The sequence below is a fragment of the Rana temporaria genome, unplaced genomic scaffold (genome assembly GCF_905171775.1).
Source record: "Rana temporaria unplaced genomic scaffold, aRanTem1.1, whole genome shotgun sequence".
NCBI lineage: Eukaryota > Metazoa > Chordata > Amphibia > Anura > Ranidae > Rana > Rana temporaria.
This window is the reverse complement of record NW_024404509.1, coordinates 4,941-26,700: the sequence shown is the minus strand read 5'-3', so window position 1 is coordinate 26,700 and position 21,760 is coordinate 4,941. Positions and strand designations below refer to the sequence as shown.

Here is a 21,760-nt window from a genome sequence, read left to right as displayed (position 1 = left end):
GGGGCCCCCTGTCTCCTGACCACACCCACTAATACATGGCCAGGGGGCCCCTGTGACTGAGGATTGATTATGGGGAGGGGCCCCCTGTCTCCTGACCACACCCACTAATACATGGCCAGGGGGCCCCTGTGACTGAGGATTGATTATGGGGAGGGGCCCCCTGTCTCCTGACCACACTCACTATACATGGCCAGGGCCCCTGTGACTGAGGATTGATTATGGGGTGGGGCCCCCTGTCTCCTGACCACACCCACTATACATGCCCCCTGTGACTGAGGATTGATTATGGGGAGGGGCCCCCTGTCTCCTGACCACACCCACTGTACATGGCCAGGGGGCCCCTGTCTCCCGACCACACCCACTATACATGGCCAGGGGCCCCTGTGACTGAGGAGGGGCCCCCTGTCTCCTGACCACACCCACTATACATGGCCGGCGGCCCCTGTGACTGAGGAGGGGCCCCTTGTCTCCTGACCACACCCACTATACATGGCCGGGGGCCCCTGTGACTGAGGATTGATCATGGGGAGGGGCTCCCTGTCTCCCGACCACACCCACTAAACATTGCCGGGGGGCACCTGTGACTGAGGATTGATTATGGGGAGGGGCCACCTGTCTCCTCACCACACCCACTATACATGGCCGGGGGGCCCCTGTGACTGAGGATTGATCACAGGGAGGGGCCCCCTGTCTCCTGACCACACCCACTATACATGGCCCCTGTGACTGAGGATTGATTATGGGGAGGGGCCCCCTGTCTCCTGACCACACCCACTATACATGGCCAGGGGGCCCCTGTGACTGAGGATTGATTATGGGGAGGGGCCCCCTGTCTCCTGACCACACCCACTATACATGGCCCCTGTGACTGAGGATTGATCACGGGGAGGGGCCCCCTGTCTCCTGACCACACTCACTATACATGGCCAGGGCCCCTGTGACTGAGGATTGATTATGGGGTGGGGTCTCCTGACCACACCCACTATACATGGCCGGGGGCCCCTGTGACTGAGGATTGATCACGGGGAGGGGCCCCCTGTCTCCTGACCACACCCACTATACATGGCCAGGGGGCCCCTGTGACTGAGGATTGATTATGGGGAGGGGCCCCCTGACCACACCCACTATACATGGCCAGGGCCCCTGTGACTGCCCCTTCCTCAGGACTGAACATGCACTGCAAGGGTTGTCAAAGTGAGGGAGGGGCTGAAGAGGCAGGCTGTGGGTGGTCCCTCAGTGTGTGGAGGAGGGGCATGCGACCGCAGTCCGGAGCACCTTGGAGAGGAGGTGGGTCAGGGAGGGGAGTATTATTCCTGCCCCCCAAAACTGAACAAGGTGGGGGTGTCGGTCGGGGGTTGGGCTTTAATTGAACTTCCCCGTGATTCGGAAACCAATAAAATTCAGAAAATAAAAAGTGTAAAATGTGTTTATTGGTGAAATGAAGGGGGCGGGGACACCAAAGATAGACACCATTGTGGCTCTGCACCTAGCTCCGCCCCCCAGAGACATCACTCCACACTGACGCATTTCTCTCACCGGATGATGTCGTCCGTCCCCCATCAGGTGTTCTCCCCCCCCCATTACGTGTCCCCCCCCCCCCCCCCCCCCCGCGTTCTCCTCTCTCTCTCTCTCTCCCCCCCCACCATCAAGTGTTCTCTCTCTCTTCCCTCCCCCCCATCAGGTGTTCTCCCCCCCCATCACGTGTCCCCCCCCATCACGCGTTCTCCTCTCTCTCTCTCTCCCCCCCACCATCAAGTGTTCTCTCTCTCTTCCCTCCCCCCCATCAGGTGTTCTCCCCCCCCATCACGTGTCCCCCCCCCATCACGCGTTCTCCTCTCTCTCTCTCTCCCCCCCCACCATCAAGTGTTCTCTCTCTCTTCCCTCCTCCCCACATCACGTGTTCTCCTCTCTCCCCCCCCCCACATCACGTGTTCTCCACTCCCCCCCCCCCCCCCTCCCGCGTTCTCCTCTCTCTCTCTCTCTCCCCCCCCACCATCAAGTGTTCTCTCTCTCTTCCCTCCCCCCCATCATGTGTTCTCCTCTCCCCCCCCACATCACGTGTTCTCCTCTCTCTCCCCCCCCCCACATCACGTGTTCTCCTCTCTCCCCCCCCCCCCCCCCACATCACGTGTTCTCCTCTCTCTTCCCCCCCCCCCCCATTACGTGTTCTCCTCTGGACAAAAAGTTGGAGGAAATCTCCCCATGTGGGGTCACAGCAATAATCTGACAGAGGATCTCACCTCTCATAGTGTCTCCGCTGGGGGGTGGGGGGGGATTCCCATGTGCCCACTTCTGGGAGGGGGGGGGGGTCTGGCTAATCAGAGCTCCCCCAGAATTCCCCTTTATAAAGATCACAAGACTGACCGAACACAATCCCCCCACAGAACCAGCCGAGTCCCCCCATATGAGGATCATGAGCCTGTCTGAGCAGATTCGTCCCCTCCACCCCACCCCGAGAATTACAAGAGCGGCCGAGCAGAGTCCCCCCCCTCCCCCGTATGAGTATTATAAGACTGGCTGTGCAGAGTCCTCCTCCCGGTATTAAGATAACAAGACCGGCCGAGCAGAGTTTCCCCACCAATCTTGCATGAGGATCACAGAACCAGCCAAGCAGAGTCTCCCCCCATGAATGAGGATCACGAGACTGGCCAAGCAGAGTCTCCCCCAGTAATAAGATCACAAGACCAGCTGAGCAGAGTCCCCCCCATGAGGATCACGAGACTGGCCGAGCAGAGTTCCCCCCCCTATGAGGATGTTGGTTATCTGTGATCTTCCTGCTGCCAACCACAACATGGCACCTCCCCTGCCTACCACAACATGGCCCCTCCCCCTGCCAACCACAACATGGTCCCTCCTCTGCCAGCCACAACATGGCCTCTCCCGCTGCCAACCACAACATGGTCCCTCCCCTGCCAACCACAACATGGTCCCTCCCCTGCCAACCACAACATGGTCCCTCCCCTGCCAACCACAACATGGTCCCTCCCCTGCCTACCACAACATGGCACCGCCCCCCTGCCAACCACAACATGGCACCTCCCCTGCCAACCACAACATGGCACCTCACCCTGCCAACCACAACATGGCACCTCACCCTGCCAACCACAACATGGCACCTCCCCCTGCCAACCACAACATGGCACCTCCCCTGCCTACCACAACATGGCCCCTCCCCCTGCCAACCACAACATGGTCCCTCCCCTGCCTACCACAACATGGCACCGCCTGGTTGCCAGCCACAACATGGCATCTCCCACTGCCAACCACAACATGACCCCTGCCAGCCACAACATGGCCCCTTTTCCTACAGCATCTCCCGCTGCCAACCACGTTTCCCCCTGCCAACCACAACATGGCCCCACCCCTGCCAACCACAACATGGCCCCACCCCTGCCAACCACAACATGGCCCCTCCCGCTGCCAACCACAACATGGCCCCTCCCGCTGCCAACCACAACATGTCCCCTGCCAGCCACAACATGGCCCCTCCCACTGCCAACCACAACATGGCACCTCCACCTGCCAATTACAACATGGCACCCGGTATCGCTCCTCCAACCACGGGATAAAGCCCCGCCTTCCTCCTGCCAGCCACACGATGGCGCTCGCTTCCTTCTCTGCCAGTCATAACGTGTCCGCCGTGTCACATGACTCCCCCCGACCAATCAGAGGGCGGAGCGCGATCACCTGACCCGAGGAAGATGGCGGCCTCCGAGTAGGGATCGGGCGGGTCTCTCCAGTTTTGTCCGGGTGTCTCCGGGTTTGGTTGCACCGCAGGCCATGGAGGAGGCGCCGGAAGATGCTGGAGGGAGCCCGAGCCTGTTCCAGCTGTGTGCCCGGACCGTCACCTCCAACATGGAGAGCCTGGAGGAGGAAGTGTGGGGTGAGAGCCCGCCGGGGGGAGGAGCATACAGGGGGCGGGGCTGGGAACACCTCCGACACATTCCCAGGGCTCAGCAGGCGGTGGTCCCGGGAGAGGGGGAGGGGCTATATCTATATGAGGGAGGAGTTATATGTATGGGGGAGGGGATTCCATTCATCTACAGGAAATACTCTGCTCTGCCAGTGACCCCATAGGAGGAGGAGCAAAGAGGGGGACCCGGAAATAGGAGGAAAACCCGCAGGAGACCCCAGAATAGGAGGAGCCAGGACTGTCAGCGAGAAGAGGAGGAGAAACTGAGGAAGAGGAGCCAGAAGTGCAGAAGGGGGACCTGGGAATAGGAGGAGCCAGGAGCGCTCATGGGGGACCTGGGAATAGGAGGAGCCAGGAACGCTCACGGGGGACCTGGGAATAGGAGGCGCCAGGAGCGCTCATGGGGGACCTGGGAATAGGAGGAGCCAGGAGCGCTCATGGGGGACCTGGGAATAGGAGGAGCCGGGAGCGCTCATGGGGGACCTGGGAATAGGAGGAGCCAGGAGCGCTGTAGGGGGACCCGGAAATAGGAGGAGCTGGGAGCTCTAATGGGGGACCTGGGAATAGGAGGGGCCAGGAGCGCTCATAGGGGACCTGGGAATAGGAGGAGCCAGGAGCGCTCATGGGGGACCTGGAAATAGGAGGAGCCAGGAGCGCTCAAGGGGGACCTGGGAATAGGAGGAGCCAGGAGCGCTCATGGGGGACCTGGAAATAGGAGGAGCCGGGAGCGCTCATGGGGGACCTGGAAATAGGAGGAGCCAGGAGCGCTCATGGGGGACCTGGGAATAGGAGGAGCTAGGAGCGCTCATGGGGGACCTGGAAATAGGAGGAGCTAGGAGCACTCATGGGGGGACCTGGAAATAGGAGGAGCTGGGATCGCTCATGGGGGACCTGGGAATAGGAGGAGCCAGGAGCGCTCATGGGGGACCTGGAAATAGGAGGAGCTAGGAGCACTCATGGGGGGACCTGGAAATAGGAGGAGCTGGGATCGCTCATGGGGGACCTGGGAATAGGAGGAGCCAGGAGCGCTAGTGGGGGACCTGGGAATAGGAGGAGCCAGGAGCGCTCATGGGGGACCTGGAAATAGGAGGAGCCAGGAGTGCTGGTGGGGGACCCGGAAATAGGAGAAGCCAGGCGCGCTCAAGGGGGACCTGGAAATAGGAGGAGCCGGGAGCGCTCATGGGGGACCTGGGAATAGGAGGAGCCAGGAGCGCTCATGGGGGACCTGGGAATAGGAGGAGCTAGGAGCACTCATGGGGGACCTGGGAATAGGAGGAGCTAGGAGCACTCATGGGGGACCTGGGAATAGGAGAAGCCAGGAGCGCTCATGGGGGACCTGGAAATAGGAGGAGCTGGGATCGCTCATGGGGGACCTGGGAATAGGAGGAGCTAGGAGCACTCATGGGGGACCTGGGAATAGGAGAAGCCAGGAGCGCTCATGGGGGACCTGGAAATAGGAGGAGCTGGGATCGCTCATGGGGGACCTGGGAATAGGAGGAGCCAGGAGCGCTGGTGGGGGACCCGGAAATAGGAGGAGCTGGGAGCTCTAATGGGGGACCTGGAAATAGGAGGAGCCAGGAGTCCTGGTGGGGGAGCCAGAAATAGGAGGAGCCAGGAGCGCTAGTGGGGGGGACCTGGAAATAGGAGGAGCCAGGAGCGCTGGTGGGGGGGACCCGGAAATAGGAGGAGCCAGGAGCGCTGGTGGGGGGGACCCGGAAATAGGAGGAGCCAGGAGCAGACATTGTATCGGAGGCATAACTCAGGGAAATGTTCCCACAGGAAGACCGACCATTGTACCGGAATACAACCGATTTTTGTATTTGGAGGTCCGAAAAAATAACAAACCCATCAATAGATCTGACGTAACATGGGGGATGGGAGAGGATGTATAGCAGGGGATGGGTGCGCAGTGGGATTGTTGGGGTGGGGAATGGGCGTGTTGGGGTGGGGGATGGGCGTGTTGGGGTCCTCCCCTGATCTGTGGATTCTTCGGCAGATCTCCCGGCAATCATCCTACAAGGTCTCCTCCCTCTACTGAACATCTACTACCTAGAGAGGATCGAGTCGGCCGCCACCAAGAAAGGTAAACTCCGCCCACTGCGTGTATAATCCCGCCTGTCATGTGACCGTCCATCCTGATCCCGCCTCCTTCTCTCTTCTCAGGTCTTTCCACCCAATCCATCTGGTGCAAACTATGGAATGAAATCATGAAGAACAAACCCACCCGACTCATGGTGAGGGGGAGGGGAAAGATGTGATTGGACACGAGAGAGAAAGAGACCTCCCCAGAGGGTCCATCACCCCCAAAACATTTCAATTTCTTCTGTCCCCTTCCCCCACCTAGTACTTTTTTCTGTCCTCCTCCCTTCTATCCTCCTCCTCACCCTCTCTCTTCTTCTGTCCTCCTCCCCCGCCTCCTACCTTCTTCAGTCCTCCTCCCCGCCTCCTACCTTCTTCAGTCCTCCTCCCCCGCCTCCAACCTTCTTCAGTCCTCCTCCCCCGCCTCCAACCTTCTTCTGTCCTCCTCCCCCGCCTCCAACCTTCTTCAGTCCTCCTCCCCGCCTCCTACCTTCTTCAGTCCTCCAACCTTCTTCAGTCCTCCTCCCCCGCCTCCAACCTTCTTCTGTCCTCCTCCCCCGCCTCCTACCTTCTTCAGTCCTCCTCCCCGCCTCCTACCTTCTTCAGTCCTCCAACCTTCTTCAGTCCTCCTCCCCGCCTCCAACCTTCTTCAGTCCTCCTCCCCCGCCTCCAACCTTCTTCTGTCCTCCTCCCCCGCCTCCTACCTTCTTCAGTCCTCCTCCCCGCCTCCTACCTTCTTCAGTCCTTCTCCCCGCCTCCTACCTTCTTCTGTCCTCCTCCCCCGCCTCCTACCTTCTTCAGTCCTCCTCCCCCGCCTCCAACCTTCTTCTGTCCTCCTCCCCCGCCTCCTACCTTCTTCAGTCCTCCTCCCCCGCCTCCAACCTTCTTCTGTCCTCCTCCCCCGCCTCCAACCTTCTTCTGTCCTCCTCCCCCGCCTCCTACCTTCTTCAGTCCTCCTCCCCCGCCTCCTACCTTCTTCTGTCCTCCTCCCCCCGCCTCCTACCTTCTTCTGTCCTCCTCCCCCGCCTCCTACCTTCTTCAGTCCTCCTCCCCTGCCTCCAACCTTCTTCTGTCCTCCTCCCCCGCCTCCAACCTTCTTCCGTCCTCCTCCCCCGCCTCCAACCTTCTTCTGTCCTCCTCCCCCGCCTCCAACCTTCTTCTGTCCTCCTCCCCCGCCTCCAACCTTCTTCCGTCCTCCTCCCCCGCCTCCAACCTTCTTCTGTCCTCCTCCCCCGCCTCCAACCTTCTTCCGTCCTCCTCCCCCGCCTCCAACCTTCTTCTGTCCTCCTCCCCCGCCTCCTACCTTCTTCAGTCCTCCTCCCCCGCCTCCAACCTTCTTCTGTCCTCCTCCCCCGCCTCCAACCTTCTTCTGTCCTCCTCCCCCGCCTCCTACCTTCTTCAGTCCTCCTCCCCCGCCTCCAACCTTCTTCTGTCCTCCTCCCCCGCCTCCAACCTTCTTCTGTCCTCCTCCCCCGCCTCCTACCTTCTTCAGTCCTCCTCCCCCGCCTCCAACCTTCTTCAGGCCTGTGATTGGTTAACGTTCGGTGTGTTTTGGTTTCAGACGGTGACGTGTTGGAGGAAGAAGTTCCTGGAGACGTTCTTTCACAACGTCTTGCGCGGCGCTCTGGACGTTTCCTCTGATTGGCGCCTCAACGACCGCCGCTTCTCCCCCCTGGTGCACAGCTCGCAGCACGTCTCGGAATTCACCATCTTCGGGAAGCAGCAGGGGGTGTCGGATCTGACCCCCGCCGTCCTGGAACGCTTGGCCCAGTCCGTGGAGAGTCTGAGGTTCCTTCACATCCGTCTGTCTGACCCCAACACCCAGAAATGCCTGAAACTGCTGCTGCACCACCTCATCCACCACGGCCACGTCACCAAGGTGTCGGTGCTGTCCTGGCCCCGCCCCGATAAGGAGCTGCTGGCGCTGATCCTGAATATCAGCGCCGGGTACTGGCAGGAGGTCACCGATCACCCCTGTGCCCTGTGTGACCACCCCCCCCAATGGAGCCAAGAGGAGCTGGGCAGCCAAAGTGCCTTGTTAAGCCTGCAGCCTCTAAACATCAGCCAGAATGTGGCCCCTGACCAGCCTCAGACCGGGGCCCCTGGGCCCTCGGAAGAAGGGGCGGGGAGTGGCACCGCCGTGCCTTTGGCTGAACCGGCCAGTGAAACCTCATCTACCTCAAACGATGGACCGGCGCCCCCTGCAGAGCCGGCATCCGAAACCGGGGACTTGTATGACTTCATCTTCAGTGTCCCTCCTACGGAGGAGGGGCAGGAGGAGGAGACTACGATCGGGGAGCCCCTCCTTCCTGGCGCCATCCGCCTCCGCAGCGTCAGAACGCTGAACCTGCACAACGTCTTCCTGACCCCGGGGACCTGCCGCTGCCTCTGCCAACTCCTCCGCTCCTGGGTGTCCCTGGAAAGGCTGACCATGGCCTACAATGGTGAGTGGAGGGGGAGGAGCAAAGAACAGTCACACTGGGGAGGGGGAGGAGCAAAGCACAGTCACTGCTGTACATGGAGGGGGAGGAGCAAAGCACAGTCACTGGGGGAGGGGGAGGTGCAAAGCACAGTCACTGAGGGGAGGAGCATAGCACAGTCACTGCTGTACATGGAGGGCGAGGAGCAAAGCACAGTCACTGAGGGGAGGAGCATAGCACAGTCACTGCTGTACATGGAGGGGGAGGAGCAAAGCACAGTCACTGGGGGGAGGGGGAGGAGCAAAGCACAGTCACTGAGGGGAGGAGCATAGCACAGTCACTGCTGTACATGGAGGGGGAGGAGCATAGCACAGTCACTGAGGGGAGGAGCATATCACAGTCACTGGGGGGAGGAGCATAGCACAGTCACTGAGGGGAGGAGCATAGCACAGTCACTGCTGTACATGGAGGGGGAGGAGCATAGCACAGTCACTGAGGGGAGGAGCAAAGCACAGTCACTGCTGTACATGGAGGGGGAGGAGCATAGCACAGTCACTGGTGTACATGGAGGGGGAGGAGCATAGCACAGTCACTGGGGGGAGGAGCAAAGCACAGGCACTGGGGGAGGTGCAAAGCTCTGGGGGGAGGGGCAGATCAAGGATAATCAGCACAAGGGACACAAAGTACTATGGATGGGCTGAGTCCCCTGTGCTGCGGGTTTCTCCATCATAATCTTCAGTAGAACTTCCGGAGCTGTCATTTACACACCTCCAGCTTTCCCGACTATGCCCCGCCCTTTCCATCCTTCCTCCATTCATAGAATTCATACTGCAGCTTCAATGAATGGAGGATGAGCGCATGATAGCTCCGCCTCCTCGATTCATAGAACCTGTACTCCAGCTTCTATAAATGAGATGTGACCTAACCAATGGTGGACGAGCTCATCATTGCTAGCTCCACCCCCCCACCCTCCTCCATTCATATAAGCTGTGCTACAGTTTCAGTGAATGGAGGACAAGCACATGATAACTCCGCCTCCTCCATTCATAGAAGCCGTACTCCAGCTTCTATGAATGAGACGTGATCTATGAATGGAGGTCGAGCACACGATTGATGGCTTCATCCCCCTCCCCCCTCCATTCATAAATCACATCTCATTCATGGTAGCTTAAGTGCAGCTTCTGTGATTGGAGGATGAACATATGATAGCTCCGCCTCCTCCATTCATAGATCATATCTTTCATAGTACGGCTTTTGTGAATGGAGGAGCAGAAGGGGGCGGGTAGTCTTGGAATCATGAAGAGTGAATGTATCGGGGGAGGGGGGGGCACACTGTGTTTGGGGAGCTCCCAGGGTGCTTTGCAGCAATGATAGGCGGGGATTGATGTGACTGTTGGCCTGTGTCTGGAGGAGGATCTGTGATTGGTGATCAGCCAATCAGAGCTCACCGTTCACATTTGCAGCCAATCACAGGACAGTGAGGGAGTTATGCTGGTCAAAGATCTGATCAGAGTCCCCCGTCCAACCATTGGATGTGCATGGAGGAATCCCCCCCCCCCCCCCCGGAACTTCCCACCATGACACCGATCAGTGACATTGGCTCCTCCCCGCGTCCAGCTTGGCCATTTGTTGAAGATCTGGCACAGCGAGTGTCCTTGGAGCTGCACTACTGCCTATGGTGGTGCTATGATGACGGAATGTTCCTTTAATTGCCGTGTCCATTGTTGTATCTTCTGTTTAGATCTGCAGACCAATATCAGCATGTTCCTGGAGGCGCTGTCCCACCTGTCCCGGGACCCCCGCTGCTCCCTCAGCGCCCTCTCTATGAGCGACTTCAGCACCTACGTCACCATCCTGGACCTGGCCCAGACCATCCTCCGCACCTTCCCCGCCCTGCAGTCTCTCTTACTGTGCTACGACCTGGAGGAGAGCAGCGACAAGGTGGTGGTGGAGGCGGGGCCTGCAGGGTTCACAGGTGGGTGGTGGAGGCAGAGAACTGAGTTCACAGGTGGAGGCGGAGTTCACAAGTGGGTGGTGGAGGCGGAGCACTGCGTTCACAGGTGGAAGTGGAGTTCACAAGTGGGTGGTGGAGGCGGAGCACTGCGTTCCCAGGTGGAGGCGGAGTTCACAAGTGGGTGGTGGAGGCAGGGCTCTGAGGTCACAAGTGGGTAGGGTCGCGGGGCTCAGAGTTCACAGGGGGGTGGGGCTCTCAGAGTTCACAGGGGGGCGGGGCTCTCAGATTTCACGGGGGTGGGGCTCTCAGAGTTCACAGGGGGGTGGGGCTCTCAGAGTTCACAGGGGGGTGGGGCTCTCGGAGTTCACAGGGGGGTGGGGCTCTCAGAGTTCACAGGGGGGTGGGGCTCTCAGAGTTCACAGGGGGGTGGGGCTCTCAGAGTTCACAGGGGGGTGGGGCTCTCAGAGTTCACAGGTACAGTGCTGTGATGGTCCTTCCATTCCTCTTCATAAATCTTTCCTTTGTACAGAGAACCAGTTGAAGCAGTTGGATCTTCGCTTCCCTCAGAATTCGTTGGAAGTTCATCGTTTGGCGTCGGCGCTGAAGGCGTCGCCCTGCCTGGTGGAGCTGTCCCTGGATAACGCCATACTGACCCGCCACCAGGATGTCAAACTTTTACTGCAAACAATCACAGGTGAGGAGCGCCCGCCCCCACGGGTGATGACATCACACGGTGCCCATTGTTCACAGCGGCACACAATGGGGGGTGCTTGTCATCCGTATGATCAGAGTGAGGGGTGCCCGTTGCTCCCAGTGATGTATCTGGTGGTTCTCTCGGATCTTGCTGGCCGTGTGTCCGATGACTGTCTCCGATTGGCCGCCTCGGCAGGTCAGCTGTCCTGATAATCAGTGGGTGGGGCTTCCCTGTGGGCGGGATCTTACAGTCCAGCTCTGACCTCTGACCCTGTAATGATTGTCTGTATTTGCAGAACACAACGTCGCTCTTCGCAGACTCGGCTTCCATGACCTGAACCTGACCGACTCTCAGGCGGAGATTGTGCACCTCCTGAGCCATTCCAGCTTGGAAGGTAAGTCCGCCCCCGCCAGGATCATGTGACCGCACACAGTCCCGCCCCCGTCAGGATCATGTGACCGCACACAGTCCCGCCCCCGTCAGGATCATGTGACCGCACACAGTCCGCCCCCGCCGGGATCATGTGACCGCGCGCAGTCCCGCCTCCGCCGGGATCATGTGACCGCGCGCAGTCCCGCCCCCGCCAGGATCATGTGACCGCGCGCAGTCCCGCCCCCGCCAGGATCATGTGACCGCGCGCAGTCCCGCCCCCGTCAGCATCATGTGACCGCGCGCAGTCCCGCCCCCGTCAGGATCATGTGACCGCGTGCACAGTCTGCCCCCGCCAGGATCATGTGACCGCGTGCACAGTCCGCCCATCGCTTACCGCCATGTTCTCTCCATAGAAGTCAAGTTCTCCTTCTGCCGTCTCTTTGAGAGGATGCCGCGGGATTTCCTCGCTCAGTTTGTTGGCGCTCTGAAGAAAAATTCCATCCTGAAGATCCTAAAGTTGGGAGGAAACCGTCTGGGTAATGTCTGTGTCTCGGTATCGGGATGTACTGGTTGGTTGGTGGGGGGTTCTGTATTGGTGAGATGTTTATGGAAGATGAAACCATGTACCTGGCGGGAAATGTCACAGCAAGAGCAGAGTACAGCTCAGGGGTCAGTATAGAGGAGATCTGGGATTGGTGCACGAGTGATAAGAAGATGTGGGATGGGTGGATCAGTGGTGAGGAGATCTGGGATTGGTGACGAGAAGATCTGGGATTGGTGGGGTCGGTAATAAGATCTGGGATTGGTGGTGAGAAGATCTGGGATTGGTGGGATCGGTGGTGAGGAGATCTGGAAATGGTGGGATCAGTAATAAGATCTGGGATTGGTGGGATCGGTGGTGAGGAGATCTGGGATTGGTGGTGAGGAGATCTGGGATTGGTGGGATCGGTGGTGAGAAGATCTGGAAATGGTGGGATTGGTGGTGAGAAGATCTGGGATTGGTGGGATCGGTGGTGAGAAGATCTGGGATTGGTGGTGAGAAGATCTGGGATTGGTGGGATCGGTGGTGAGGAGATCTGGGATCGGTAATGAGAAGATCTGGAAATGGTGGGATCGGTAATGAGAAGATCTGGGATTGGTCGGATCGGTAATGAGAAGATCTGGGATTGGTGGTGAGGAGATCTGGGATTGGTGGTGAGAAGATCTGGGATTGGTGGTGAGAAGATCTGGGATTGGTGGTGAGGAGATCTGGGATTGGTGGTGAGAAGATCTGGGATCGGTGGAGATCAGTACTGAGAAGATCTGGGATTGGTGGGATCGGTGGTGAGAAGATCTGGGATTGGTGGGATCGGTGGTGAGAAGATCTGGGATCGGTGGTGAGGAGATCTGGGATTGGTGGGATCGGTAATGAGAAGATCTGTGATTGGTGGGATCAGTAATGAGAAGATCTGGGATTGGTGGGATCGGTGGTGAGGAGATCTGGGATTGGTGGTGAGAAGATCTGGGATTGGTGGGATCGGTAATGAGAAGATCTGGGATTGGTGGTGAGGAGATCTGGGATTGGTGGGATTGGTGGTGAGAAGATCTGTGATTGGTGGGATCAGTAATGAGGAGTTCTGGGATTGGTGGGATCGGTGGAGAGAAGATCTGGGATTGGTGGGATCGGTGGTGAGGAGATCTGGGATTGGTGGTGAGGAGATCTGGGATTGGTGGGATCGGTGGTGAGAAGATGTGGGATTGGTGGTGAGAAGATCTGGGATTGGTGGGATCGGTGGTGAGAAGATCTGGGATTAGTAGGGTCGGTGTTGAGAAGATCTGGAAATGGTGGGATCGGTGGTGAGAAGATGTGGGATTGGTGGTGAGAAGATCTGGGATTGGTAGGGTCGGTGGTGAGAAGATCTGGAAATGGTGGGATCGGTAATAAGATCTGGGATTGGTCGGATCAGTGGTGAGGAGATCTGGGATTGGTGGTGAGAAGATCTGGGATTGGTGGGATCGGTGGTGAGGAGATCTGGGATTGGTAGGATCGGTGGTGAGAAGATCTGGGATTGGTGGGATCAGTAATGAGGAGTTCTGGGATTGGTGGGATCAGTAATGAGGAGATCTGGGATTGGTGGGATCGGTGGTGAGAAGATCTGGGATTGGTGGGATCGGTGGTGAGAAGATCTGGGATCGGTGGTGAGAAGATCTGGGATCGGTGGTGAGAAGATCTGGGATCGGTGGTGAGAAGATCTGGGATCGGTGGTGAGAAGATCTGGGGTCGGTAATGAGGAGTTCTGGGATTGGTGGGATCGGTGGTGAGGAGATCTGGGATTGGTGGGATCGGTGGTGAGAAGATCTGGGATTGGTGGAGATCAGTACTGAGAAGATCTGGGATTGGTGGGATCGGTGGTGAGAAGATCTGGGATCGGTGGTGAGGAGATCTGGGATTGGTGGAGATCAGTACTGAGAAGATCTGGGATTGGTGGGATCGGTGGTGAGAAGATCTGGGATTGGTGGTGAGAAGATCTGGGATCGGTGGGGTCGGTAATAAGATCTGGGATTGGTCGGATCGGTAATGAGGAGATCTGGGATTGGTGGGGTCGGTGGTGAGGAGATCTGGGATTGGTGGGATCGGTGGTGAGGAGATCTGGGATTGGTGGGATCGGTAATGAGAAGATCTGGGATCGGTGGTGAGAAGATCTGGGATTGGTGGGATCGGTAATGAGGAGATCTGGGATTGGTGGGATCGGTAATGAGGAGATCTGGGATTGGTGGGATCGGTAATGAGGAGATCTGGGATTGGTGGGATCGGTAATGAGGAGATCTGGGATTGGTGGGATCGGTAATGAGAAGATCTGGGATCGGTGGTGAGAAGATCTGGGATTGGTGGGATCGGTGGTGAGAAGATCTGGGATTGGTGGGATCGGTAATGAGGAGATCTGGGATTGGTGGGATCAGTAATGAGGAGATCTGGGATTGGTGGGATCGGTAATGAGGAGATCTGGGATTGGTGGGGTCGGTGGTGAGGAGATCTGGGATTGGTGGGATCGGTGGTGAGGAGATCTGGGATTGGTGGGATCGGTAATGAGAAGATCTGGGATCGGTGGTGAGAAGATCTGGGATTGGTGGGATCGGTAATGAGGAGATCTGGGATTGGTGGGATCGGTAATGAGGAGATCTGGGATTGGTGGGATCGGTGGTGAGGAGATCTGGGATTGGTGGTGAGAAGATCTGGGATTGGTGGGATCGGTGGTGAGAAGATCTGTGATTGGTGGGATCGGTGGTGAGAAGATCTGTGATTGGTGGGATCGGTGGTGAGAAGATCTGGGATTGGTGGGATCGGTGGTGAGAAGATCTGGGATTGGTGGGATCGGTGGTGAGAAGATCTGTGATTGGTGGGATCAGTGGTGAGGAGATCTGGGATTGGTGGGATCGGTGGTGAGAAGATCTGTGATTGGTGGGATCAGTGGTGAGGAGATCTGGGATTGGTGGGATCGGTGGTGAGAAGATCTGGGATTGGTGGTGAGAAGATCTGGGATTGGTGGTGAGAAGATCTGGGATTGGTGGGATCGGTGGTGAGGAGATCTGGGATCGGTGGTGAGAAGATCTGGGATTGGTGGGGTCGGTGGTGAGGAGATCTGGGATCGGTGGTGAGGAGATCTGGGATCGGTGGTGAGAAGATCTGGGATTGGTGGGATCGGTGGTGAGAAGATCTGGGATTGGTGGGATCGGTGGTGAGGAGATCTGGGATCGGTGGTGAGAAGATCTGGGATTGGTGGGATCAGTGGTGAGGAGATCTGGGATTGGTGGGATCGGTGGTGAGAAGATCTGTGATTGGTGGGATCAGTGGTGAGGAGATCTGGGATTGGTGGGATCGGTGGTGAGAAGATCTGGGATTGGTGGTGAGAAGATCTGGGATTGGTGGTGAGAAGATCTGGGATTGGTGGTGAGAAGATCTGGGATTGGTGGGATCGGTGGTGAGAAGATCTGGGATTGGTGGGATCGGTGGTGAGGAGATCTGGGATCGGTGGTGAGAAGATCTGGGATTGGTGGAGATCAGTAATGAGAAGATCTGGGATTGGTGGGATCGGTGGTGAGAAGATCTGGGATCGGTGGTGAGAAGATCTGGGATCGGTGGTGAGGAGATCTGGGATTGGTGGTGAGAAGATCTGGGATGAGCCTAACTGACACTTTCTCCTCTGCAGGGAACAAGGGATTGGGCGCTCTGGCTGATCTCTATGCTGCAGATTCCTCGTCATTGGTTCACTGTCTGGATGTCAGGTTGGTTTGTGTTCATCTGTCTGTCCCCGCCCTCATGCTGAATTGGCTCCTCCCACTCTGTTCTCATAGTCTTTATCTTATGTTATTTGATCGATCTATCTCGGGAGAAGTCCTAACCATAGATGGAGAGATCTCCCCCACAATCCAACTCCAGATGACACAGAATTGCAGGGAAGGAGCATGCGTGCAGAAAGGTGGGAGCGGGAGGGAGCATGCGTGCAGGATGGTAGGAGGGAGCGTGCGTGCAGGATGGTAGGAGGGAGCGTGCGTGCAGGAAGGTGGGGGAGGGAGCGTGCGTGCAGGATGGTAGGATGGAGCGTGCGTGCAGGAAGGTGGGAGCGGGAGGGAGCGTGCGGGATGGTAGGAGCAGGAGCGTGCGTGCAGGATGGTAGGAGGGAGCGTGCGTGCAGGATGGTAGGAGAAAGCGTGCAGGAAGGTGGGAGCGGGAGGGAGCGTGCGTGCAGGATGGTAGAAGGGAGCGTGCGTGCAGGAAGGTGGGAGCGTGCGTGCAGGATGGTAGGAGAAAGCGTGCGTGCAGGAAGGTGGGAGCGTGTGTGCAGGATGGTAGGAGGGAGCGTGCGTGCAGGAGGGAACGTGCGTGCAAGAAGGTGGGAGCAGGAGGGAGCGTGCGTGCAGGATGGTGGGAGAGGGAGCGTGCAGGATGGTAGGAGGGAGCGTGCATGCAGGATGGTAGGAGGGAGCATGCGTGCAGGATGGTGGGAGAGGGAGCGTGCGTGTAGGAGGGAGCATGCGTGCGGGATGGTGGGAGAGGGAGCGTGCGTGCAGGATGGTGGGAGGGAGCGTGCGTGCAGGATGGTGGGAGGGAGCGTGCATGCAGGATGGTAGGAGGGAGCATGCGTGCAGGATGGTAGGAGGGAGCGTGCGTGCGTGCGGGATGGTAGGAGGGAGCGTGCGTGCGTGCGGGATGGTAGGAGCGTGCAGGAAGGTGGGGGAGGGAGCGTGCGTGCAGGAAGGTGGGGGAGGGAGCGTGCGTGCAGGAAGGTGGGGGAAGGAGTGTGCGTGCAGATGACAACCCTTTTCGTGAGTAGAAACCGGCAGTGGCACGAAATGTGAAAGCCGCCCAGCGGTGCGGATGGTGAGGCTCCCGGTGCGGATGGTGAGGCTCCCGGTGCGGATGGTGAGGCTCCCGGTGCGGATGGTGAGGCTCCCGGTGCGGATGGTGAGGTTCCCGGTGCGGATGGTGAGGCTCCCGGTGCGGATGGTGAGGTTCCCGGTGCGGATGGTGAGGCTCCCGGTGCGGATGGTGAGGCTCCCGGTGCGGATGGTGAGGCTCCCGGTGCGGATGGTGAGGCTCCCGGTGCGGATGGTGAGGTTCCCGGTGCGGATGGTGAGGTTCCCGGTGCGGATGGTGAGGCTCCCGGTGCGGATGGTGAGGCTCCCGGTGCGGATGGTGAGGTTCCCGGTGCGGATGGTGAGGCTCCCGGGGCGGATGGTGAGGTTCCCGGTGCGGATGGTGAGGCTCCCGGAGCGGATGGTGAGGTTCCCGGTGCGGATGGTGAGGCTCCCGGTGCGGATGGTGAGGTTCCCGGTGCGGATGGTGAGGCTCCCGGTGCGGATGGTGAGGCTCCCGGTGCGGATGGTGAGGCTCCCGGTGCGGATGGTGAGGTTCCCGGTGCGGATGGTGAGGCTCCCGGGGCGGATGGTGAGGCTCCCGGTGCGGATGGTGAGGCTCCCGGGGCGGATGGTGAGGTTCCCGGTGCGGATGGTGAGGCTCCCGGTGCGGATGGTGAGGTTCCCGGGGCGGATGGTGAGGTTCCCGGGGCGGATGGTGAGGTTCCAGGTCTGTAGAGACGAGGTGAACTCGGAGGGCCCCGGAATGCTCTCTGTGGCCCTTTTCTATCGGACACAAAGCAGAGCCCGTGTCTAATCCCATAGGTGGCAGCATAACCCAACTGTCTGATGTCCCTCCAATGGAGGAGATTGGTGAGAATCGGAGGATCAGCTTTGTGCTTTACAAGGTGTGGGAGGGGGAGGTGAATGTTTGGGGGCGGGGATGCGAATGTTTGGGGGCGGGGATGCGAATGTTTGGGGGCGGGGATGCGAATGTTTGGGAGGGGGGATGCGAATGTTTGGGGGCGGGGATGCGAATGTTTGGGGGCGGGGATGCGAATGTTTGGGGGCGGGGATGCGAATGTTTAGGGCGGAGTTTCCCTTACCTGTCTCCCTTTCCCTCCGCAGCTCTAACTGCATCACCTCGGCCGGTCTGCTCCAGTTTGCGAAGAAGTTGGAGGGATTGGGGAACATTAAGCTGCGGCGGCTCCTCATCACCCAGAACGGGCTGGACATGGACCCCATAATGACCCACAATGCCCTGAGGACTCTGGAGAGAATTTGTTGTGTCGTTAAGGACAGCTGGGACCCCGCACACGCCTTCGCTGACCACCTCAGCGTCATGTGACCTGCGTATTGTATACAAGATGGCGGAACGTGCTGTGCATGCTCTGTACGTCACACCGCGGCCTCTGAACGCCTCGGAACTTCACTTTATTATGCATGTCTCCTTACCGATTTCACAGGGTGGGGGGCGGGGCTGGTCTGTCTATCTCCATATGTGCTCTTCTATGATCTTCCACTGATGCCAAAAAAAGCTGCAACCATGACCGTGCAATTCACAGAGCGACCACCGGAGGGAGCACGTGACAGTGCAATTCACAGTGTGACCACCGGAGGGAGCGCGTGACTGTGCAATTCACAGAGCCACCACCGGAGGGAGCGCGTGACTGTGCAATTCACAGAGGGAGCGCGTGACCGTGCAATTCACAGAGCGACCACCGGAGGGAGCGTGTGACAGTGCAATTCACAGAGCGACCACCGGAGGGAGCGTGTGACCGTGCAATTCACAGAGCGACCACCGGAGGGAGCGCGTGACCGTGCAATTCACAAAGCAACCACCGGAGGGAGCGCGTGACCGTGCAATTCACAGAGCGACCACCGGAGGGAGCGCGTGACCGTGCAATTCACAGAGCGACCACCGGAGGGAGCGCGTGACCGTGCAATTCACAGAGCGACCACCGGAGGGAGCGCGAGACCGTGCAATTCACAGAGCGACCACCGGAGGGAGCCCGTGACCGTGCAATTCACAGAGCGACCACCGGAGGGAGCGCGTGACCGTGCAATTCACAGAGCGACCACCGGAGGGAGCGCGTGACCGTGCAATTCACAGAGCGACCACCGGAGGGAGCGCGTGACCGTGCAATTCACAGTGTGACCACCGGAGGGAGCGCGTGACCGTGCAATTCACAGAGTGACCACGGGAGGGAGTGCCGCTCATTGGCAGCCTTAGATGTGGAGGGGGTGTAGATTGGGGGGGGTGGTGGGTGAGACGTCAGCGGAGAGAGATCCTGTCAGCAGAAATTTGTGTTCCTGTGGGCAGAGAAGTAATCTGGGGGGGGGGGGAAGCAGCATTTGTCTGCAATAATCCAACATGGCCGACTGTGCCTTCCCCTGACGATGGTCAGCCATGGTGGGGGGTTAGACAGCCAGTAGTGAGTGTCTCATTTTGGGCATCTCATAGGAGAAGTAATAGACTTCCATAGCTGACCTGTCCTAAAAATGCTGCTTGACTGGCTGCCTTACTGATCCTCTGGCTTCTCTGTAGCCCCATCCCCCGAGAGAGATTCAGAATTCTGCCTTACAGAAGTATTGGATTCAGAAAGCCCAGCGAGGAAGTCTCTCTATATATATGTCTGCTGAGACGGGTCCATATTATTCCATGTATTTCCCCTGCAGGGGGCAGCATTGCCTGCCAAGGACACTCCATTATCTCTGCAGTACAGGGACCTGGACACTAGAGGGCGGCAGTGCGGGCCAAGGACACTTTATTATCTCTGCAGTACAGAGTTACGGACACTAGAGGGTGGCAGTGCCTGCCAAGCACACATTATTATCTCTGCAGTACAGAGTCACGGACACTAGAGGGCGGCAGTGCCTGCCAAGGACACTTCCAATATCTCTGCAGTACAGGGACCTGGACACCAGAGGGCGGCAGTGCCTGCCAAGGAGGACACCCCATTATCTCCGCATTACAGGGACATTAGAGGGGGCGTTATCCCTGCAGGTCACGTACACCAGAGGGTGGCAGCGCCTGCCAAGGAGGACACCCCATTATCTTTAGTACAGGGACAAGGACACTAGAGGGCGGCAGTGCAGGCCAAGGACACCCCAATATCTTTGCAGTATAGGGACATTGGAGGGCGTTATCACTGCAGTACAGGGTCATGGACACTAGAGGGTGGAAGTGCCTGCCAAGGAGGACACCTTATTATCTCTGCAGTACAGGTCCTCAGACACTAGAGGGCGGCAGTGCGGGCCAAGCACACCCCATTATCTCTGCAGTACAGGGACCTGGACACTGGAGGGCAGCAGTGCCTGCCAAGGAGAACACCCCATTACCTCTGCAGTACAGGGACCTGGACATTAGAGGGCGGCAGTGTGGGCCAAGGACACTCCATTATCTCCGCATTACAGGGACACAGACACCAGAGGGCGGCAGTGCGGGCCAAGAACACCCATTATCTTTGCAGTATAGGGACATTAGAGGGCATTATCCCTGCAGTATAGGGTCACGTACACTAGAGGGTGGCAGCGCCTGCCAAGGACACCCCATTATTTCTGCAGTACAGGGACCTGGACACCAGAGGGTGGCAGTGCAGGTCAAGGACACCCTATAAACTCTGCAGTGCAGGGACACGGATCCTAGAGGGCGGCAATGCCTGCCAAGGAGGACACCCCATTTCCTCTGCAGTATAGTAACCTGGACACTAGAGGGCGGCAGTGCGGGCCAAGGACGCCCCATTATCTCTGCAGTACAGGGACCTGGACACCAGAGGGTGGCAGTGCCTACCAAAGAGGACACCCCATTATCTCCACAGTACAGGGACATTAGAGGGCGTTATCCCTGCAGTATAGGGTCACGGACACTAGAGGGCGGCAGTGCCTGCCAAGGAGGACACCCCATTATCTTTGCAGTATAGTGACCTGGACACTAGAGGGCGGGAGTGCCTGCCAAGGAGACCCCATTATCTCTGCAGTACAGGGACAGGGAAACTAGAGGGCGGCAGTTCCTGCCAAGGACACTCCATTATCTTTGCAGTATAGCGACATTAGAGGGTGTTATCTCTGCAGTACAGAGTCACGGACACTAGAGGGCAGCAGTGCCTGACAAGGGCACCCCATTACCTCTGCAGTATAGTGACCTGAACACTGGAGGGCGGCAGTGCCTGCCAAGGAGGACACCCCATTATCTTTGCAGTATAGTGACCTGGACACCAGAGGGCGGCAGCACGGGTCAAGGATACCCCATTATCTCTGCAGTACAGGGACACGGACACCAGAGGGCGGCATACACCACACGACACTCCAGACCGCTGAGAATGGAGGGAAAGCGGATGAGACACGAATGATTTACGCAGTGCTCTTCTTCTTCTTCCTTCACTCAGGAATGATCTTCCCCGGGAAATGTTCTCCGGCTCCTCGGCGGATTGTTGTTATCAGCAGTCTTGGGGTGGAAGCGCTCCGTTCCTTTCTATGCCAATGTAAATATTATTTTTTTTTAATCATCTCTCTGAAACATAAAATTGTAATAATTCTGGAATAAAGGTGATTGTAAAAGAAGTGCTGAGTTGTTTTCTTATGGGGTGGAAGGTGCCAGAGACGGCCTGTGTATGGCAGGATTGAGGCCGGAACTATCCAACCAATGAGAGTCTGAACTGCCTGTTGTTTCTCTCGCCCGCTTGTGTTACTATGGCGATGTCGGCCATCTTGAATGGAAAGGTCAATACAACGGGAAGATCTAAAATACCTTTCTGGGGAAAATGCTGCTTCTGGCTTCCTTCAGTGCCACTAGACCCCATCAGAGACGGGGTCAGACCCGGGGGCCGTCTCACGGTGAGTCATCAGAGATGGGGTCAGACCCGGGGGCCGTCTCACGGCGAGTCTTCAGAGATGGGGGTCAAACCCGGGGCTGTCACAGTGAGTCTGGGGTCAGGTGTCATGGTGAGTCTTCAGACCCAGGGCCGTGTCACAGTGAATCTTAGAGGCGGGGT

General features: G+C 58.2%; 1 protein-coding gene and 1 long non-coding RNA gene across 2 annotated transcripts; both read left to right on the top strand.

The window, feature by feature from the left end:
* The first annotated feature begins 1 nt into the window (after position 1).
* LOC120922027 lies at positions 2–1,414 on the top strand. The gene is made up of 2 exons (XR_005745028.1): positions 2–223; positions 393–1,414. It is a non-coding gene; the product is annotated as an uncharacterized LOC120922027 (long non-coding RNA).
* A 2,221-nt stretch (positions 1,415–3,635) lies between these two features.
* Positions 3,636–21,329, top strand: LRRC41 (leucine rich repeat containing 41). Its single transcript, XM_040334567.1, has 10 exons — positions 3,636–3,883; positions 5,910–5,996; positions 6,077–6,147; positions 7,554–8,436; positions 10,154–10,387; positions 10,896–11,060; positions 11,356–11,454; positions 11,846–11,968; positions 15,620–15,695; positions 17,895–21,329. Exons 1-10 carry the CDS (start codon positions 3,781–3,783, stop codon positions 18,112–18,114), a joined length of 2,061 nt encoding a protein of 686 aa, XP_040190501.1. The 5' UTR covers positions 3,636–3,780; the 3' UTR covers positions 18,115–21,329.
* The last annotated feature ends 431 nt before the right edge of the window (positions 21,330–21,760 follow it).

What these genes read in the sequence shown, in the direction of transcription:
- LRRC41 (XM_040334567.1), top strand. Translation starts at nt 3,781, where the DNA reads ATGGAGGAGGCGCCGGAAGATGCTGGAGGGAGCCCGAGCCTGTTCCAG. An exon ending in CCTGGAGGAGGAAGTGTGGG is followed by an intron (nt 3,884 to 5,909) that starts GTGAGAGCCCGC and finishes ATTCTTCGGCAG; the next exon opens with ATCTCCCGGCAATCATCCTA. An exon ending in GCTGACCATGGCCTACAATG is followed by an intron (nt 8,437 to 10,153) that starts GTGAGTGGAGGG and finishes TCTTCTGTTTAG; the next exon opens with ATCTGCAGACCAATATCAGC.